Source organism: Xiphophorus maculatus, chromosome 8 (assembly GCF_002775205.1).
Source record: "Xiphophorus maculatus strain JP 163 A chromosome 8, X_maculatus-5.0-male, whole genome shotgun sequence".
NCBI classification, from domain to species: Eukaryota; Metazoa; Chordata; class Actinopteri; order Cyprinodontiformes; family Poeciliidae; genus Xiphophorus; species Xiphophorus maculatus.
The window spans coordinates 19,802,169-19,823,630 of record NC_036450.1 but is presented as its reverse complement, the minus strand read 5'-3'; the positions used below and the strand labels follow the sequence as shown (position 1 = coordinate 19,823,630).

The window sequence follows — 21,462 nt, the reverse complement described above, 5'->3', positions numbered from 1 at the left end:
TATCTTAAAATTATTTATGTGTACAAACATTATGCTCAAGGAAGGCCCATGACACCTTTGCCTGTTTTTAAAAGCCATGCATGGACATTGCCATCTGCTGGACACTCCAAGCAAAAGCATCGATGTTGTGTGGATAATGCGTGATGACAGAAAAACTGTGCTTTGCAAAATTATTCACATCTTAAACTTTATCACCTCTATCAATGCATTATTGGAATTGTGCACTGACCAACACAAACTGGTGCTGGACTGTTACTATTAACTCTAGATTACTCATAGACTTAGACTTAGACTTAGACTGACTTTATTGTCATTTTGCATGCACAGGGTGTATACTCATGGCCCTAGCAGATGTACACTGAAAATCATGCCTGATAAAGGAGGTAAATAATGGTCCAAAGATAATGAAGCAGTTGTGTTTTTAATGAACTTGTTTCTTTTTATTTTTAAAATGGCATATTGAAAGTTGTGTTTATTCTTCTGCATAATTAATGCAAAAATGTGTCCTGGCATTAAATCATTTTATGATTCCTATCTATCTTTGTTCATGTTTCTATTGATATTTTGACCGCTTTTCATCTTTGAATTTGGCAGACCTTCTTGCTGTTACCCTAATCTTTATCTTGAGACTCTTGATGGGCCAGTCCAAAAAATTTTGTAAATCAATTGATTACTTTACAACTGAATCTGCCAGTATTTATTTTATAAACAATACCTGAAATGTGGTGTGCACCTGGATTTTGAGTCCTTTTACTCTGATAATCCTAAACATGTCCAGTCCAACCAGTTGCATTTAGGAATCATTTAGTTAACGCCAGTGTAATTTAACGCCAGTGTCTCAGAGAACATAGTGTCTCTGAGACACTATGTTCTGAGTGTCTCAGAGATTTCTTAGTGTAGATTAGTGAACAAATAGCATCATGGAGACAGAGGAATAAGTGACATGTATGAGGGGCCGTTTAGGACAAAAATTACGTTTTGTCTCTCACACACTACCAAAAAGTCTCGCATACTCCAAAAAAGTAGCCACGCACACTCCAAAAAATTACGTTTTGTCTCTCACACACTACCAAAAAGTCTCGCATACTCCAAAAAAGTAGCCACGCACACTCCAAAAAATTACGTTTTGTCTCTCACACACTACCAAAAACTCTCGCATACTCCAAAAAAATAGCCTCGCACACTCAAAAAATTACGTTTTGTCTCTCACACACTACCAAAAATTCTCGCATACTCAAAAAAATTACATTTTGTCTCTCACACACTACCAAAAACTCACGCATACTCAAAAAAATAGCCACGCACACTCAAAAATTACTCACGCACATTCAAAAAATACTCAAATTGCGTATACACACACTACTAAAATGTCACACACACACACACAAACGTTAACTTTCTCGCTCACATACACTACTATCAGCTCGCTCACATACACAGAAACGTTAACTTTCTCGCTCACATACACTACTACCAGCTCGCTCACATACACTACTACCAGCTCGCGCACATACACACAAACGTTAACTTTCTCGCTCACATACACTGCTAACAGCTCGCACACACACAGACGTTTATCTCTCACATACACAAGACTAAAGTTGAACACACACACAGTACTAAGACTCGTTTTATGTATGTGTGAGAGCGAGACTTTTTATGAATGTGTGAGAGTCAGTCTCTTTTTGAATGTGTGAGAGCGAGACTCTTTTTGAATGTGTGAGAGTTGTCACGGAAGAGGCGGGGCATAATTTTTGGATCAAACTGCGCATGCGTAGATCCTAAACTATAAGTTTCGATTGTTGACTCACTGTATGTTCTATTACTTAGTATATTTGTGCTTTTAAATATATATAGAACGTTTAGCTTTCTTGTAGATTAAATGTGCTATAGAAATAAATGAATCTGATTGATTGATTAAAAATAGCAAAATTGCTGTAGTACAATCTGTCCACTGGGTGCCAGTATTACAGGAATTATTAACCGGCGCCAACTAGTGCCGAAGAAGAAAGAGTTTGCTATACCGAACATGGCTAACTCTAATTCGAAACGAGAGAGAATTGGTCAGGCAGCTGCCATTTTAAACACCATTCTATCTTCTCCGGAGGCAACCAGCACTTTGACAGGCGCATTAAACGATTCAACGACTGCCCGCAGTGCTACAGTAGATTCAGAACTCTCATCTCTGTTCCGTTCCGGAGCGGTGTTTAAAATGGCAGCTGCCTGACCAATTCTCTCTCGTTTCGAATTAGAGTTAGCCATGTTCGGTATAGCAAACTCTTTCTTCTTCGGCACTAGTTGGCGCCGGTTAATAATTCCTGTAATACTGGCACCCAGTGGACAGATTGTACTACAGCAATTTTGCTATTTTTAATCAATCAATCAGATTCATTTATTTCTATAGCACATTTAATCTACAAGAAAGTTAAACGTTCTATATATATTTAAAAGCACAAATATACTAAGTAATAGAACATACAGTGAGTCAACAATCGAAACTTATAGTTTAGGATCTACGCATGCGCAGTTTGATCCAAAAATTATGCCCCGCCTCTTCCGTGACAACTCTCACACATTCAAAAAGAGTCTCGCTCTCACACATTCATAAAACGAGTCTTAGTACTGTGTGTGTGTTCAACTTTAGTCTTGTGTATGTGAGAGATAAACGTCTGTGTGTGTGCGAGCTGTTAGCAGTGTATGTGAGCGAGAAAGTTAACGTTTGTGTGTATGTGCGCGAGCTGGTAGTAGTGTATGTGAGCGAGCTGGTAGTAGTGTATGTGTGCGAGAAAGTTAACGTTTGTGTGTATGTGAGCGAGCTGATAGTAGTGTATGTGAGCGAGAAAGTTAACGTTTGTGTGTGTGTGTGACATTTTAGTAGTGTGTGTTGTTAAGGAGAAAAGTTATTATGTTAGCTTAAATTTTGGAAAAAGCATGGCTCTCCTTTTCCTCCTGTTAGCCGGGTCGCGAGCGGATGTCATCACGGCTGCAAAAGTACGGCGAAACAGAATGACGTCACAGATCACAGAGTTTAATTCATACAGAGCAATCGACAACAAAGCTGCAGAGATACAGAGATATGCATTTTCTCATGAAAATAAAAACACACAAGGGAAGACAAACGAACACAGAGACAGACAAAGGCGCCCACGTGGAGAAAAGATGAAAAAACTCCGAGCTCTCGGGTACGGACCTGAAATTATAAACCAAAAGGGTGTTTCCCTATTTAATATATGCAAAGAAGGCGTTCTGCTCTTCGACCAATTAGAACTCCCTCAGGCCCCCAAAGAAAGTTGGGACTTCCTGATTTATAGCAAAGGTGTCTGTTTTTTATCTAAGCAAAGGGCGGACTACCCCGTGGTCATCTCTGCCTGATACGGAAGATCCCTGGCGCCAAGAAGTCTCTTCTGCTCTATCGGAATTGTAAATTTTATTGCTGTGTCTGTCAAAAGGGGGAGGAAAAAAGGGCCCTGCCTGCCTGTCTGCCATTCCCAGTTCCCACATGCTCAACAGAAAACCGTTCCAAATAAAAGTGTTGGCTATACCTTTACACGTGTCGTATATTAGCTGTATTAAACGCCAACAAATAATCATTTTCCTTTACAGTGTATACGCAATTTGAGTATTTTTTGAATGTGTGTGAGTAATTTTTGAGCGTGCGTGGCTATTTTTTTGAGTATGCGTGAGTATTTGGTAGTGTGTGAGAGACAAAATGTAATTTTTTTGAGTATGCGAGAGTTTTTGGTAGTGTGTGAGAGACAAAACGTAATTTTTTGAGTATGCGAGGCTATTTTTTTGAGTATGCGTGAGTTTTTGGTAGTGTGTGAGAGACAAAACGTAATTTTTTGGAGTGTGCGAGGCTATTTTTTTGGAGTATGCGAGAGTTTTTGGTAGTGTGTGAGGGACAAAACGTAATTTTTTGGAGTGTGCGAGGCTATTTTTTTGGAGTATGCGAGAGTTTTTGGTAGTGTGTGAGAGACAAAACGTAATTTTTTGGAGTGTGCGTGGCTACTTTTTTGGAGTATGCGAGACTTTTTGGTAGTGTGTGAGAGACAAAACGTAAATTTTGTCCTAAACGGCCCCTCATAGACTTGTCTGCCTCTTATCCAAGTGTGCCACAAAGGAATACATTTTGAACTAAGAGCTATTGAAAGTTTGAAGTTTTGAGGGACAGTAAGATGTGGACGAAAGTGTTTTGGTCAGATGGGGCCATGATTCAATTTTTGTGGTCTACATTAAAGCGAACACAGAACAGCATGCTGATAACACCGTCCCTATAAGAAATGTGAAAAGAGGTATGAATACATTTACAAGGCCCTGAACCCCCCCTAATGCTCAGCTGTTTGGTGGTTTGTTGTCAGGTCATGACCTCCAGAAGTTGATGATTTCTCTCATAATTCACGCTTTCGTTGCATTCTGGTTTATTACGTTTTAAATTATTACGCATTTAAGGCCTCGCTCATTCTCCAGTAACTCACCTGCAGGTGGTTTAAAATGTGACTGCGAGGATGCTGAGCAGTACAGAAAAGAGCTCATAATTCCAGTGCCGTCTGCCTGCACTGGCTCCCGGTTCACCTTCAATTTCAATTTAAAGCTTGGCTGACTGCCTTCGTGGCTCTAAAGAACCAAGCTACTTCCTTTATCACAGGACTTCTTCAGCGACGTTTAGTCAATCTAGTAGCAAATCACTGCTGCACTTCTCACATCCCACATACAATGAAAAGAGCAACTGTGCCGTCTTATATAATTTTGTTTTTTCTGTTCGACTTTAGCAGTGAGCATAGTTGGCTCAAAGAAGGCCACCTTTAAATAAATGTGTTGCATATGATACATTCTGGCAATGAAACCATAAAGAAAGCATTGAGGACAAGCATTATTGGTAACAATGTCTACAATAAGCATAATTTATTGCAAATTGCTTACAGAAAGAAACCAGGTGCAATCAGAGGTCATAGAAAACGTGAAATGAGATGAGCTGGGTCTGAATTGGAAAAATGGGATCTCTTAATGGTGGCGCATCTAACTGTTTATAGGATTGATATACCACATTTTAATGAAAAAACAAAATGGCTTTCATCTCTAAAAATCAAAATATGTCCAGAAACTCACACAGTTTAAAAAAAAATAAAAAAAATGGACAGTGGCGTGAAAGGATTTTAAATTGCAAAGTTGGTACTGAAGTAAGCATCAGTTCTAGGCCCTTACATAACTCTAAGATATAGTTGATAGTTATAATTAATGATAGAAAGTTGAGGAGGCTCACAAATTCACAACCTAAACAGATGTGATTACAACTTTGATCTCTTGTGGGCATATTGGATGGGTTAGAGTTAACCCTAGCCTTGCATTTCTTTGTTTAGCTACACAGCAAAAGTTCAGCCTAGCTGAGCTATTCCTGTCTGTAACTTAATTTTTTTACCCTGTAAAAAACACACTGAGGCCTCTCTTTTATTGTGCAAAGATTTGATGCAATTACCTAGATTTCTCTTAGGCAGCTTTTAATTGGTTGACGTTATGGACTAAATTTGCTTTTTTACCTTTCAAAATCTGTTTGAAAGGTAATCAAATTTGACTATATGATTGAATTGATTTGATACTTTGACTTATTTCTATTATAGTGAGAGGATATGTACTTTCAATATAAAGATATTGAACTTAGAGTAAATTGCATAAAAACTTTAAGGTGATCAGAATTGACAAAGTCATTATTGTGCTTCTTCCCCAGTACCGTCAGGTCTATAAGGGGATACATGTGGATAATTGTGTATCAAATGTTGTTTTCTCTTCCAGGACCACAAGAACAAAATTACATCACTCTGTTCTTGTAGCTGGTTCTTGCATATATGCTGGGTAGAACATTTTTTCTTGCGGTGTATTCAACAAATACAAGTGTTCTCAAGTGCATATGGAGAACACGTGTAGGGTATAAGTACAAGAGCAGGCAGAGATGAGGCTGGTTAAGAATTGTGACTAACCTATTCCAAAATGTTGTGAGTGGCCACACACAAAAAAAGGCCAATGAAGAAATTCAAGGCAATCCATTTGAAAGTAGCAGCTGTGCTCATTGATGGTGATTAAAAGGTCAAAATCCTAATTTGGTGAAAGGGAAAATAATGCGTCAGCCCCCTCTGCTGGAAAAAATGCTTACAGCACCTGGTATTCCCTCCCAGGTGATCTTCCATCCAAGTTTGCTCTGCTTTGCTTCCGAGTTCATACGAGATCGGGCGTGTTTAGAGTGGCATGACCGTAAGCTGCAGATTTCTCGCCTTGTATTTAAAGTGACCACAGTTTTTTAAAGCGGTTGTGATGTGGAAAATTTCCTGGCAAAACATTCAAAATCTCAGTCTAATAATGGCTGAGCTACTTAAGTGGCACTTTTGCCTGGGGACAATCCTCATCCTGGAAATCAGATCAGGGTGTTTCTCCGAAGCCAGAGCTCACTTTTCTTGAAAAAAAAAATATTTTCTCGACGTTCAAAACAGTTTGAAGGAGGCTTCAAAAGAGAAAATAACTTTCAACAGAATGTCTATTTGCTGCTCTTCGAGTCACGAGGCCGACATCCAAAGTATATGTGCAGGTGCACTCATACCTGCACATATACTTGTTGAATGGCTACTGCCATTCAACAAGCTCTGCACTGGCGGGGACATAATTCCAGGAGCAAAACTGCTGTGTGAAACTGGGTTTTGTCATAAACTTTTGAAGAGAATAAGCCTGCTTTTAGATTTCTATTTGAGAAGCATTTCTGGAATGTTGGAAAAATGTCCTGGCTTAAGCTGGTCTTAGCTTTCTTTCGGCTCTCGATTCTTTATAAATGTTTGTCTACATCTCCTTATTTTAATTAATGGCAGTTGTCTCAGTAAGCAATATTGACATGTAATGTTTTGGGTTCAAAATTAGATTAGAGAAAACACAACCAACTAATAAAATATGATTACTAATTTAATGGCTGCATGTGGTTCATTTCTCAAATGTTTGTCTGTCTTTTGTGACACAGGAATAGAGTTTGCACAGAATGAATTGTAGATCAACATTTATGTGCCAGCAGAGTTTGCCTGCTCCATTATTATAAGAGCTGACTAAGCGCCTGCATACTACCAGTGTACACAAGGATTTTTTTTTGTTTTGGGACAAACAAAATGTTTGCTTCCTAAATATGTACATTTGATATACTGTATGTCTGAGCTAAATTTGTTTTCAGATCAACAGACAGACAGTGTGAGTTGAAAAACAGAAATTGATAACTTGCTTAGATAAGTACAGGTCAGATACAGGATACATGTTTCTTATTTGAATGCTTCAGGTGTGTATTTGGGAGACAACTGGTTTAACCTATCTTGATTTTGCAAGTTAAATTTCTGATGCTGTGTTGCATGATCTTAGTCATTTTCATGGAGTTTTTATGAGCATTGGTGTATGAAATTTTATTTTCTACTTTTTTAAAACTACTTTTAGACAAAGTTTAACTTATAAATATTTTAATAGTTGTTTATATTTCTTTGTTCCTTGTCTTTTAAAGCTGTATAGTGATGTTAAGAAGTTATACATACCATCACCGGCAGAAGGATTTTATTGTCAGATGAGCCCAAAACCGGGCTATTTGGTCACAAAACGTGTGTCAGAAGTAGGCACACTTTTTGGTCAAGTTTTCTATCTTGAAAACTTGGCCAAAAAGTTTCAAGATAAGAATCACAACTGTGATTTATTTATTTCTTTGTTTGTTTATTTATTTATCCGAGACTTAATAAAGGGATTTTTCAGGTTCGAATATGTAACTGAAATTTCGGAGTTTTCTGCATGCAGTGAAGGCAACACCGTGCCACGCCTACGGGCTTTGACGAATCATGCGCGCGCCGGGGTGGATCTCTGTCCTCCGTGCGTCGCGGAGCGGATTCGGAGCCGCTCGAGAGACGCACACAGAGTTCGGTCCGTGTCTGGCTGCAGCAAGCTAACCCCGCAGAAAGGCCACTGCGGGAAGATGGCGACGGAGAAACAGAAACACGAGGGAAGAGTTAAAATCGGACATTACATTCTCGGTGACACGCTCGGAGTCGGGACTTTTGGGAAGGTTAAAGGTATGTCTCGTATGTGTTGCCGTCTGTGCGTCCTGGCGACTGAAAGATGGAGGCTTTTAGCTTATCCGCTAACTTAGCCTGCTAGCGAGCTAAACTGTCGCCAAATCGGAAATGTAGCTCATATGTTGTCATGGTCTAGCTTTACCTACTGTGTGAGAAACGCCACATATTAGGGTAAAGCAGCTGAATGATTCAACAGAGCTAGCAAGACTTCTCAATTATTTCTGACACAAAAGTATTAGTTAGCGTTAATAGCGCTGTTAGCTAACCCAGTGATCCACAAGTCGCTGTTGGGACTGAAGTAAATCTTCCTGACTGCTATTGATTCGTCCCCCTCTTCCGGTTTGCAAACATTAAAATTACTCTTGTGACCTTTACGGGTGAGGAAATGTTAACTCTTCCAGGTGTGTTTGGAGAGGGAGTGGGTCAAAACCAGTTAAAATGTTCGCCCCAGTGTTTTCAGAGGACTACCCAAGTAGTAGCTAAGGTCATTAACAGAGGTTACCTACTCAGTTTGGACAGAGGTGGGATTTGTAAGCTGTAATTTGTGCTCCCCCCCTCCGACACACATTATAAACCTGGAACTATCACCCTCTTCCAACAAACAGCCGGTCTGTTTATAGTCACTTAATTTTCAGTGACTCATCTCCCTGGTACCCCAGTTCCTGTAGCTGATGAAAGGAAAACACGGTGTTAGTGCGTTGGAGCTGCTGCCCTGAGCGAAGGGTATCCAGATTTAAGCAGTAAAGAACGATGTTCACTTGCAAAGTTGCACAGAGTGTTATAGAATTGCTGTCCGGAGTACAAATAAATATTTTATTACTGCGTCTGTTTGATTCCAAATATGTGGCAGGCCTATTGGATTTTGTGATCAAGGTTTGTGTGAAATGGCCTGTTTACTTAGGTGGTAGTTGCTGTAAAATGGTTTCAGGACGGCTGCTTTGTTTATACAATGTTACAAAAAGAGTTATAAATAGTCTGCCAACATTTCCAGATCCGTCATGTTTTATGACAGGCTGAGAGCAAAAGCTCAAAAGGACCAAAAACCAAGCAACTTTGCTGCAATACTTTCAGCCTTTTCTTACAACTTCTGAAATCAGCTCTTGATCAGTTCACTTCAGTAGAAATTAAAGCGCTGTGATATTCACTGATTGAGAAAAAAGGGATTTTTAAGTTTCCAACTCCTCAGTGTCTTATCACGACTGGCAAAGTTGACCTGGCATTTCCTCTGTATCTCTAAATATTTTGTCAGCACATCTAATAAAGTGAAACTTTGAGCATCGACTAACATAGCAAACTGCTCTGTTGTTCCACTATTTGATCAGGTATTGAAATGTAATTTTTTTTTGTTTGCTGTCCTATTGGAATAATCCTCTAGCAGCAACTGACTAAGCAAGAACATTTTTGCATGAAATTATCCATTGAGATATTTGCGTATCTAAGTTTATACTTTCTACTTTGACATTTGTAACGTGTTGCAGATCACAGTGCAATAAAATGTGTGCATGTGTTTGTAGCAGTAAATCTGATTCAAGCAAAATATCACAACAAACCTCAGCCATAAAGAGTTGAGGTTAAGAAGAAACAAACGACTTTGAGGAGCAGCACAGAAGCTAGAAGTTGGGCTGTAAACTTTGAACTTTGATTCCTCATGTGGACTGCGATGATGAGTCCAAATAAACAATTATTGATCTTTGTCTGCTGCATTTAAATAAAACAAATTGCACAAATTTAAACACAATTATTGTAACTATTAAATGTTCAGAAATTATTTTCTTCTTACGTTATGAAAGATATGCCAATTATTGCCGTTCTTGCAAACATTTTTTGACTATTCAGTCTATGAACAGATATTCTTGTGCTTTTGCTTTCTGATTTCAATTCTTCTCCCTCTGTTATTTGCTCGTTGCGCAGTGGGCCAACATGAGCTGACCAAGCACCAAGTGGCTGTGAAAATCTTGAACAGGCAGAAGATCCGCAGCTTGGACGTGGTGGGAAAAATCCGCCGGGAGATCCAGAACCTCAAGCTTTTCAGGCACCCTCACATAATTAAACTGTAAGTCCTAGATTACACACCCGCTCACCGCCGCGTAATCCCCCCCGCCGCCACATTAATGCCACCCACTGAACTATTTCCAGACTTTAGAAATGGTGTGTTCCAGGATGCATCCGTCAGGGTGATATCATCTGACCCCGTGTCCCTTTTCATCAGCGCTCTCTGTCTGCATTGTGCTTTCCCCTCCCCCTTCTTGTTGTGCATTTTAATGAGCAAAAAGTGCATTATCAACGACCCCAGCCTTACCGGGCCGTGTGACCTCTTTGTCCTGAAATAATTACTCGCCAAAGAGCAGCTTTTGAGGCAGTAACCACGCTGCTTGCCTTGCCGTGCTTGAAATGACTTGTGAAGTTCCTGACAACATTTGTACCTGCTAATGTGGAAAGATGACAGATATTTTCAATGAGTCATATTACAGTTACTGTCGGAGCTGAGTGACACACTCGTGTTGCAAAATGTCCTGCGGTTTCATAAGGGAGTGAGCCTTATGAACCTTTTGGAATAGACTATCCAAAATCTATTTTATTCAGCAACATACTGCTACATACAGCATGGATACTCTGTTACTGAAAGGAGCACTGATCTAAGTACAATGAAGGAAATTACTGCAGTACTTCCTGCCTGATGGGTAATTGTCTGTAGGGTACAGTTAGAGGGTTAGTAAATAGAGCACAAGGTGTGGTAAATGTCTTGAATATCAGCTCCATGTCATGCATGCACAAGAATGTAAACTTTGTGTGTGGGATCTTAGAGCGAGAGAGAGAGATGTCATCTTTTCCAGAGGGCGGAAGCAAATGGAACAAACTCTGTGGTGTGGCCTGTTTAGTCTCAGAGCAAATGCAGCAGTGCAACACAATAGTACTATGACATATGTATGGAAGCCCATTTCTGCCATAAAGGGAAAAAATAAAAACACGAGTTTTGAAGACATAATTGCAAGAGTAAATCTCAATATTACATGTTTTGAATTTATAATTACCAGAAGAAAAATTGTAACTATGACTTTAAAACACAAAATTATGACTTTCATTTTCATAATGATGACATGTAAACTTCCTGTTGGGCTTTTGTTTTTTCTTTCAAGGTGGAAATGGGCTTCCAGAGGAACAATTGAATGTTTCTTTTTTTTTATTAATTTTCCCCTCACTCTTTAAATTTCTATTTATTTCTTTATTTCAATGGTTGTATTCACTGCTCACTTAAGACAGGAGATGTTTTGAATTGCCTTCCTGTGAGGTTAAGACTAGCAGGTTCATGAACAGAGTCAGGAGGGTAAAGCTGATGCATTGTTTTCAGAGGGATGTGGAGAAAAGTTGTGTGATTTGATAAGGGGATTTTGATGGGTAACACACAAGTCATCATTATACAACTACTGTTCAAGTTGTTAAATTGCAAAGTAAAGTTTCTTTCAAATCATGTTTTATGTATACAAAATATAAATGGGAGGCAAATACATGTCTTCCCTTCTTCCCAGTTACCTTCTATTTAAACACTAAAGAGACTCTTAGAGACTCTTAAAGAGACTCAATAATTGGTATCATATGTCATATCAGTTGGTGTTGAAAGGACATTTGTTTATGCTGATTTTTTTTTTTACATTTTTGTTTGTTTTTGCTTGCAGTGTAAGTTCCACATTAAAGTCGTTAAAAATTTTGTTGCTCTTGCTATTAAAGCCTTTTGGTTTTAACTGATGTTTATACGATACAGCATATGTCTAAGTTCAGAGCATATTTTGGGAATTCAGCACAGCTTTTACTTAGAAATGAGCACTGGGAGCTAAAGGTGACAGTACCATAGTTTAGATGGGGTCATAGATCATTACAACAAAATTGTGTGTGTGGGTGTGTTTGCAAACCGGTCACAAACCAGATGCTGGTTCTCACTTAATCGTGTACAACCTTATAAGCTTTGATCTTATAAGGCATATTAGGTTTTTTTGATTTTTTTTTAAACTTTAAACAAAAATGTTTAAAGTACAGAAGTTGCGCTTAAAACATATTAAACATGATAAATTAGATTTAAATGCTTTCCTCTTAAAATTTCTCAAACATTTCATTGCTCAAACTCAGTTGTAATCATATTTTGACGTGTCAAGTCAAATATTCATGTCTGGCTGATTCTTCTTTGGCACGATATGAAATTAGGTTCCTGCCATCTGAGCTGTTTTGAGTCAGTTCTGCTCCTCAGCTGTTAATAACTCATGTGATTTTAATCTTTTCGTTACTGTTGTTGCAGGTATCAAGTTATTAGCACCCCTACAGATATCTTCATGGTCATGGAGTATGTCTCAGGTGGAGAGCTCTTCGATTACATCTGCAAAAATGGAAAGGTAAGACATGACAGTACAGAAGATGATCTGAGAGTTGTAAATCAATGGGTCGTATTTTACGTCGATTGGTCTGTGTGAACGCTAACGGGTAATTTCTGATCTATTAGTTGGAAGAGAAGGAGAGTCGGCGACTGTTCCAGCAGATCATATCAGCGGTAGATTACTGCCACAGGCACATGGTGGTGCACAGAGACCTCAAACCTGAGAACGTGCTGCTCGATGCGCACATGAATGCAAAGATCGCAGATTTCGGTATGTACTCTACACTTTACCTGGCAGGCTGGATAAGAGGCGCCATTGTCGTTATTGTAAAAGCCAGTGAGGTTTCAGGTTACTCTGCAAGCATTTTCTGGTGTGATGTTTTTAAGAGCAGGCATTGTTTGATATGTGTTAGTATAGGAACAGTCATGAATGCTGAAATAGAAGGCACAAGCAGGCTTTCCAGTTACTAGCAGCACTGGCTTGTTTACCAGAAAATTGGCTAATATGTTGCCTGATCCTAGAAAAGATAACATCAGTGCACAGTGAGGGTAAATGTGAAGTTAGACTTGAAAAAGTTCTGAATATGTATTAGAGGAAGGTGAATTCCTCTTTGTCACTGGAAAATACTCCCAAGGCTAGATGGATAGTTAGATAGTGTTGAAGCTCGACCTTCAACTTACACCGGCTTTACTTTGTTATTGCATTTGTTTTATCTATGACTCAGATTTACTCTTGCTGCCAACAATAGGAGATTTTCTAAGCATGAGTTGTAATGATGAGGTCAAATAAACTCTGGGAACTTTACTACTGCTGTTTATTTGGCAAACAGAGCCATAGCATTACTGTCTTTTATGTTCATAACGCCATGAAGAAGAACAAGTGACACAAAAAGGTGAAGATTGAAGGTTACTGTTTTTTTTAAATTATTATTCTGAGCTATATGAGGAATAGCTTGTGAATCCTTGAGTAAATATTGATTATTGCAAAATTAACTGCAGATGTGCCTTTGAAATTCCTTTGAAATGTTTCACATTATAACTCCTAACTTTATTTTCCCACAAACTCTGGTCAGCTCCCCTGAGCCTGCTGGAAGAAATGTAGAGAGGGGGACTTGTACTTTTCTATCTCCAATTGAAGTTTGTGATTCTAACATGACACCAAACATTTTAATGCATTAACAATTCAAAATTTTGTGCAGGTCTGTCAAACATGATGTCAGACGGAGAGTTCCTGAGAACAAGTTGTGGTTCTCCAAACTATGCTGCTCCAGAGGTCATCTCAGGAAGGTAATGAACCAGTTCTCAAGTGGAAAATTAGCCCTGAAAGTCAAACTTTGCATTGAGTCTTACATATATATTTTTTTACACCTGTCCTCAGGTTATACGCCGGTCCCGAGGTGGATATATGGAGTAGTGGTGTCATTCTGTATGCGTTATTGTGTGGGACACTCCCCTTCGATGACGACCATGTGCCAACGCTCTTTAAAAAAATTTGCGATGGGATCTTTTTCACGCCGCAGTATCTGAACCCCTCAGTAGTAAGCCTCCTTAAACACATGCTGCAAGTGGATCCAATGAAAAGGGCAACTATTAAAGAGATCCGGTAAGCCAAAAATACAATATCATTATTGTCTTTATTCTGTTTTGGATTATAAAGACGACTTCTTTAGCGCGTTTCACCCCTTGATCTGTTTATTTCACCACTGTAGTGAGGACGATTGGTTCAAACAAGATCTGCCAAAGTACTTGTTTCCTGAGGACCCCTCCTACAGCAACAACATGATTGATGACGAGGCCTTGAAAGAAGTGTGTGAGAAGTTCGAGTGCACAGAGGAGGAGGTTCTCTCCTGCATTTACAGTCGCAACCACCAGGACCCGTTAGCAGTGGCATACCACCTAATCATCGACAATCGGCGCATCATGAGTGAGGCCAAGGATTTCTACCTGGCCTCAAGCCCGCCAGACAATTTTCTGGACGACGTGGCTGGAATCATCAAGCCCCACCCCGAGCGTTTACCCATCTTCGTGGCGGAGCCTCCTCCGAGGTCTCGCCACACACTGGATGAACTGAACCCCCAGAAGTCCAAGCACCAGGGCGTACGAAGAGCCAAGTGGCACCTGGGGATCCGCAGTCAGAGCAGACCCAACGACATTATGACCGAAGTGTGCCGTGCAATGAAACAGCTGGATTATGAGTGGAAGGTTAGGGGAAAAACATCCAATGTTATCAGTTTTTAAAACCGATTAATGTGCCTTAATGTGTGTTTACAGTATTTAATTTCTTGTTCTTTCTAGGTTGTTAATCCATATTATCTGCGTGTGAGGAGGAAGAATCCTATCACAGGAATGCAAACCAAGATGAGCCTTCAACTCTACCAGGTGGACAGCAGAACCTACCTCCTTGACTTTCGTAGCATAGATGGTAAGTTCTTCCACTCAGTTCTGCATATTAGGACGGCATTAGTTCAGATATGTTGGCTCAAGTCGCAGCAACGTGGCTTAAAAAGAGCTTTGAAATTTGGTGTAAATTTACACTCTAAAGACTTGAGTCTGACAAACAGTCTCGTTTCATTAGAGGTATCAGTTGGCCACTGATCACCAGTCAGACAGGGGAACATAGATGTGCTCTACAGCAAATGGGTGCGTTTCATTTGTTAGCCAGGAATATTTGCGAATATCGAGCAAATATTGGTTCATAACTAGGGCTGTGTAATTTTATAAATTCTACGATATTTATCAATGTTTTTTTTCCTCAGAAAGGGTATCGATTTTTAATCCGCGAGCATCAAAACATTAAATCCTACTTTGAGTTTTATGTCAAATCCACATGAAATAAATGACAGCTATTACACGTGACATTTTTTTTACCCAGTTGCACATGTACATTAAAAGTAAAAATAACATGTAATGAAACAACCAGTTACAATTAATTAAATAATGAAATGAAATAGATAAACTACATTACATAATGTAAGTGAATAAGACAAAAAAAGGTTTCTTTTCTGCATAACCAAATACACAAAACCACACAATTAACATTTAAACAAAGCAAATGTATAACAAAAACAACATTTATTAGACCAGTATTTCACCATCAGTTCAATTAATTCAAGTCTATGGAACAGCTACAAAATGTTACCAAATCATTCTGTCCTTCAGAAAATCACAATCGTATCGAATCGTATTGTTTGCTGGATATCATGATATATATCGTATTATGAGATTAGTGTATCACTACAGTCCTATTCATAGCAGTCGGGGTGTTTTTATCTGTAGCTGAATGATAGTGAACACATGCATGTTTGTAAAACTGAACTCTCTTACCATTTAAAGTGCACCATTCACTTTTTGTTTACCGTAATTAATGCAACTAATGACTGATGTTTAATTCAGTCATTAGAAAAAAATTATTTGCAATTTTGAAAATTTTTGCAAAAAAGTTTACCTCAACTAAGAGAACTGAAACAAACTTTGTATTTTTGACTTAACACCCATGTTAAAGTATTTCTTTACTCATTAACCTTTGCAGAAAATGGTTTTCTTAAGATCTGGTATGAGGTTGTCCTTCCTTTAAAAGTACTCATCCCTGTGTTTTTCTGTACTTTAATTGTTTGTTTTCTATTGAGCTAATTAACTCTGCTTTTTGTTGATAAAAACATAGCACATAAATGGCATATGTATGTTGACCTAGATATCTTGGCGAAACCTGATCCGTATATATTTGGGTTGTTTATCTGACTCGTGTCCTGCTCTAGTATAGACTTCATTAATGATTGACTGAAAATGAGGGCTTTTGGTTGTCTGTACGGACTTGGCAATAACTTCAAACGAAAATGTTAGGAGTGTTTTTTGTGGGCAGTTTGATGTGATACAGTCGTGCTGTTTAAAGGGGACGAGGCTAAAATTTGACCCTAGCTGATTTGTTAGCAATGTTCAATTGTAGATCGTGCCAAAAAAATATGTTGTGAAAGCTTAATGTTTCGAAAGCAAAGGGTAAATTTTATAAAGTTATGTGTGGTCGGTATTGTTTGGATTTTTACAAGGAAACCTCTTGTGAGATTTATTCCCTTTGATTGCCATCAAAGGATGCTAGAAAACCACTAGGGGATAATAAAAGCTGACCTCTTGCACAAGACTGAAGAATCTTGCTCTTGCAGCTTAAAAATGTTAATTGTTGGTTATTGCAAAAGATGTAGGGACTAAACTGAATGCAAATGCTGGTTATTAGAGTGATACCTATAAATCCAGCTCACAAGATCCACTAGAACAAAATTTTAACAATGTTTTTCTGGAAAATTAAGCCTGAATGCCATTTTTTTTCTTAATAAGCAAAAAAGAAACTAATTTCTGTTAAGATATAGACACAGAAAATATCCTAAAACCTAATGAAAACCCAGTGAAACATGATAATACTAAGTTTATAAAGATTTAAATACTTGGTATGTTTTCCGTCAGACCACACATCAGTGTACTCCAAGCATATTTCAAGATTAGTATTCCCATTAAAGTCTGTTATTTTAAGACAATATAAGACATACTATATGTTTGTGTTGGTGTATTGGTATAACATTGATAAAAATCCATGTACTTTGTCAGCTGGGTTTAATTGAAGTCACGTTTTTGTCTGAGCAAAACAAAAAATATTTGCTGCAGGACTGTTTACACAACTCATATGGGCATATTAGATCATATATATTTATGTAATAGAGATGGGTGAGAACTAATCATGCTGTTTGGAGGAATGCTTCATTTCTCAGTAAAGTATGTGAACCACTTCCTGAATGAAATGCCAAGGGATGGAGGAAGGGGATTGCTAGTGGTAGGGAGTGTCTTATGGGATTCAACCAAAGATTCCCCCCATTTCTTTGTTTTCACAAAAGAAGATTTTACAAACCTCACATTATACTTTTTATGAAAGAATGTCTGTATTAAATTCTAATCAGTATTTCCCAGTTACTGACATTGTTGTAAAACTATCCATGTCATTTTAATTATCGGCATTATCGTCTCTTCTGGCCTTTTTCTCTTTCTGTTGATGACACCGAATGGAAAAAAAGGCTCAACCCCGGTGCTCCCCACTGACCCCCCTTTCCTCATTTTACTTAGTGTAAAGCTCAGCGCACACGAGCTGTCGGCCCATTTTCAAAACCTGACAGATCACACATTAGCCGACAGAAATCCTAGTTATAACGGTTCGATCGTGCCGTGTGGTGTCCAACAATGGGCACAAAATAATGGCTACAAGTCCAGTGAACTAATTTTAAAACCAGGCATTAATCAATGCTTTACTACAATCTACCTGCAATGCATGTGGCTAGTGTCAGCATAAAGTCCTGACTGAATGAAAATCATTAGAACCTGTTTATGTCACGTTAACGAAGAACAGCTGAAAAGTTACCGGGTTTATCAACTGCGGTAGCAATTTCGCTCCAACTCCTCCTCTTGTCATTTCTATATTCTTTGCATGTTGAATAAACATTAATGTTGTTTCCACATATCATCTTCAATGTCCGCTGGACTTCGGGTTGCGCTGTGTCAGCTGTTTGGGATTCCCCTCTGTAATTTCCCCTCAGAAAGCACGGAGGAGAATCCGCGCTGTCTGATTGGCTGCCTGTCACATTGAACAGGCTGCGTTAAGATCCCAGTCGGGGAAAACCAACGACAATCTACCATAACACACCACACAATCTTAGAAAGACCAACGTTTTAAGATTGTTGTAAGCGGAAAAATAGGAGCAAAAAATCGTGCAAAAAACTATTGCATCAGGTAGTCCGTCTTCTCTATTTAAATCTAATTATTACTGAAGGGCAACATAGTATACAGACTTCATAATCTTTTGGTTGAATGCAGTATTTATTTCCACTTTGGCTTTATGCTGTTTAGTTTTTTCTTCAAGTGTGTTTTTTGTTAATGGAGACTGAGAATCCATTTTATTTTTGTTTTTGGTTGTTTTGTTTATTTTGTTTATCAGTTCCAGTGTTTAGTGTGTTTTTGAAAATAAAGTGTATCTAACTTTGGCAGGAAATCGCATGCATTATTACGTAATTTCTATTAAATCAGTGTAAAAAGGTCTTCAAACAATATTATCGTTTATCGCGATAATTTTTGAGACAATTAATTGTTGAGCAAAATTTGCTATCGTGACAGGCCTACTTGCAAGTCAGTGCTGTTAATCTCTCAGAAGAATAGTTTAAATGTTTTTTTTGTGTGTGTGTTTGTAGGTTTTATTGGTTTTTCCTTGTTAAACATAGTCTTTCTTGTGCCGTTCAGATGATATGCTGGAGACTAAATCTGGAACTGCTACCCCTCTCCGCTCTGGGTCCGTGGGCAACCACCGCGCCACAGTAAAGAGCGACGCAGAGGGAGCAGACGTTTCGGCCACCTCCAGCACTGCGCAGCCCACCAAGACCGCCGAAGGCTCCCTAGGTTCCTCTCTGACCTCGTCCGTCGACTCGTCGGGTGGTGCGGACAGCACGCCCGCCCCCCGACCGGGAAGCCACACCATCGAGTTCTTTGAGATGTGCGCAAATCTTATTAAACTACTTGCACGATAGCTTGCAAAACAATCATCGCTAGCCTTTTTTCTCTCTGAGTGTCTTTATAGCAATAAGCATGCAACCGATTCATGGCTCACTTTATCCAGGCTGAGGATGAAGTGATTGTTCCATGGCACTGATGCAGGTTGGCGTTCCCTGAGCTGTAGGGGGAGGTATACCGAGCTGACTGGGTCTGTAGGAGTTGAAGAAAGAGGAATCACGTGCTACTTAACTAGGACAGAACATTTCAGAGGGGAGGGTAAGAAGGTGGGGGGGGGATCTTTGAATTTCCAAATCAGTCCTAACAACAGATGCCCACATCCCAAATACAACTATATGCGGAAGTGATTACACTGAACGGTCTGTACTTATAGCCTGTAAGGCGCACGTTTCAGTACAGAGAACAAAATCTTGTTTTTTTTTTTTTTGGCCTGCAGAGGAGGAAGCCACGGGTTGGGGGGTTTAAGAATTGAGTGGCAGTCATAGGAGGCAGGAAGCACTTTTGCACAACTTTCTTTAATTTTCTGCTGCTTGTAGTTTTATTTTTTTTTCTTGGTAGGGATCAGAGAGGCGTTGCAGATATATCGGGGGGCTGCACTATTTTCCATGCCGATCACATTCAGTTGGACCCCAAAACGTGCAGTGACCCTTGATGTCTGCAATGTGTCAGGCCTAAAAACAGGATGCTTCATCAGATTTATGTAGGGTTTTCTTGTTTTTGTCAAATACTTAAATGTTCATGATCTTGTCCTCTTTGTAAAAACAATTTTTTGAACTTGTTTGTCCCCCTGCATTTTTATATATAAAGGCGTGAACATATTTATCAATGCATTAAGTGGAGGAGGTTTTGGTTGTAACAGAATTTGATTTTTTTTTCTTGCATTAAATTCTATTGCTGGATATTAGACATATATAAATGTATATTCCTTTCTCTCTTTTTTTTTTTTTTTACTCTTTTTAGGTCTTTGTCAGTTTTGTTGCCCTCAATCACAATTGTTCTGATACTTGATTGTCTTTCTAGATAACTAGCTTGCTTTTCCAATTTAAGAGGTGTTTTGTTATGACACACAAATCTAGAAATATATCATTTTAAGTGTTCATGTGTTAGATGGACAAATTGATTTTGAGTTTTTATGTTTTTCTTTGTTTGGGATAAAGTATAGGATATGAGTATGATTACTGAGTTAAATGCCTTTGGCCTACATTCATTTCATAAATGCCAATCAGTCATGTATACAGACATCAAGGCCTAATTTTCAACAAATAGTAGCAGTTATAGCCGATATGTGGAAAGTTCATCGGTGAATACGTATAAAATTGTTTTTGTTTTTTTTTCCTTCAGATTTTTAGTTTTTAATTGCTCTCACATTCCTTTGAAATTTGACATTTTATTCCAGACTTAACTTGAATTTATTTGGTACTGTAAATTGTTAAGGACAAAACGTTTTTGGTAAGATGGTAACCGTGTGACAGATTTATATTTGATAAAGTTTGTCCAGATATTAAACTTGCAGACTTACAGTCACAGGTATGTCTTTAAATAGAACACATCTCATTCCATTTCCTGTTCAGTCTTAAAAGTTTTGAGTGGTAATTGTTTGGCTGCCTTATCCTTATTAGTACTGTTTATCCGTTTTTATGCTTGAAATTTGATTCCAGTGCTGGTCAGAAATATTGGCACCTTTTGCAGTTTTTAAAGATTGATGTCCACGGCTTATATTGTTAGTCTTACACATTTAAACTGGTTTTGAGAAACGTAATACTTGCTTACAAAACGAATAAAAGTCTGACCTCGAGTTTGATTTTGTTTGTTTTTTTTAAAGTCACCCTTTCTTGAGATTACTGCTGTTTAGCTTTAAACAACACTGAAATAAGCTCAGATCATGATTAAAATTGCAAAGTGTGTCAATAATTGTGATCATGTTCTCTCATAGTGTATGAAAGGTTTCCACCCAAAAATATTCAGTTCATATTTGACTTTGATGTCTCAGTTTTTAAACCACAGGTTGAAAAAAGAGGGTAAAGACAGTTTATAGTGTTGTGGACATGGTTTAAAATAGTACTTATTTTTAAGGGGTTTCTTGAAAGTCTAGATTATCAAAACTTGTCATGCCTTACATGATGGGTTTTGTAGGAACGATGAATGTGTGCAAAAAACATTAACTCTTTGAGAGATTATGGAAAGTGTCCTAGAAGACTGTTTTGTACAGTCTGGTTGAACCTCTTCAATATATTGCTCTATTTTTCTTTGGTGTGAAGGGAGTCCCTACCAGATTGAGCAGTGTAAATCTAAATGGAAAGTGTTGAATCATTTGTATACACAACTGGCTAATAAACTGCTAATAAATTGCATACTGTTGTTTGGAAGTGTTTTTGTTTTTCATTTTATGTGGCTATTTTAATAAATAAATGCTTCTTTGTGAACTAATCCTTTAAATAATGGCGACTAGAGAAGGTTTGATCTTTTCCGTTAAATTTTATAGGTAG

General features: G+C 38.4%; 1 protein-coding gene across 1 annotated transcript; it reads left to right on the top strand.

Annotated features, from left to right (window-relative positions):
• Window positions 1–7,868: 7,868 nt before the first annotated feature.
• On the top strand, window positions 7,869–21,327 carry prkaa1 (protein kinase AMP-activated catalytic subunit alpha 1). The gene is made up of 9 exons (XM_023338600.1): window positions 7,869–8,072; window positions 9,987–10,128; window positions 12,364–12,457; window positions 12,565–12,709; window positions 13,638–13,725; window positions 13,817–14,041; window positions 14,148–14,640; window positions 14,734–14,860; window positions 18,710–21,327. Exons 1-9 carry the CDS (start codon window positions 7,976–7,978, stop codon window positions 18,991–18,993), a joined length of 1,695 nt encoding a protein of 564 aa, XP_023194368.1. The 5' UTR covers window positions 7,869–7,975; the 3' UTR covers window positions 18,994–21,327.
• Window positions 21,328–21,462: the final 135 nt, after the last annotated feature.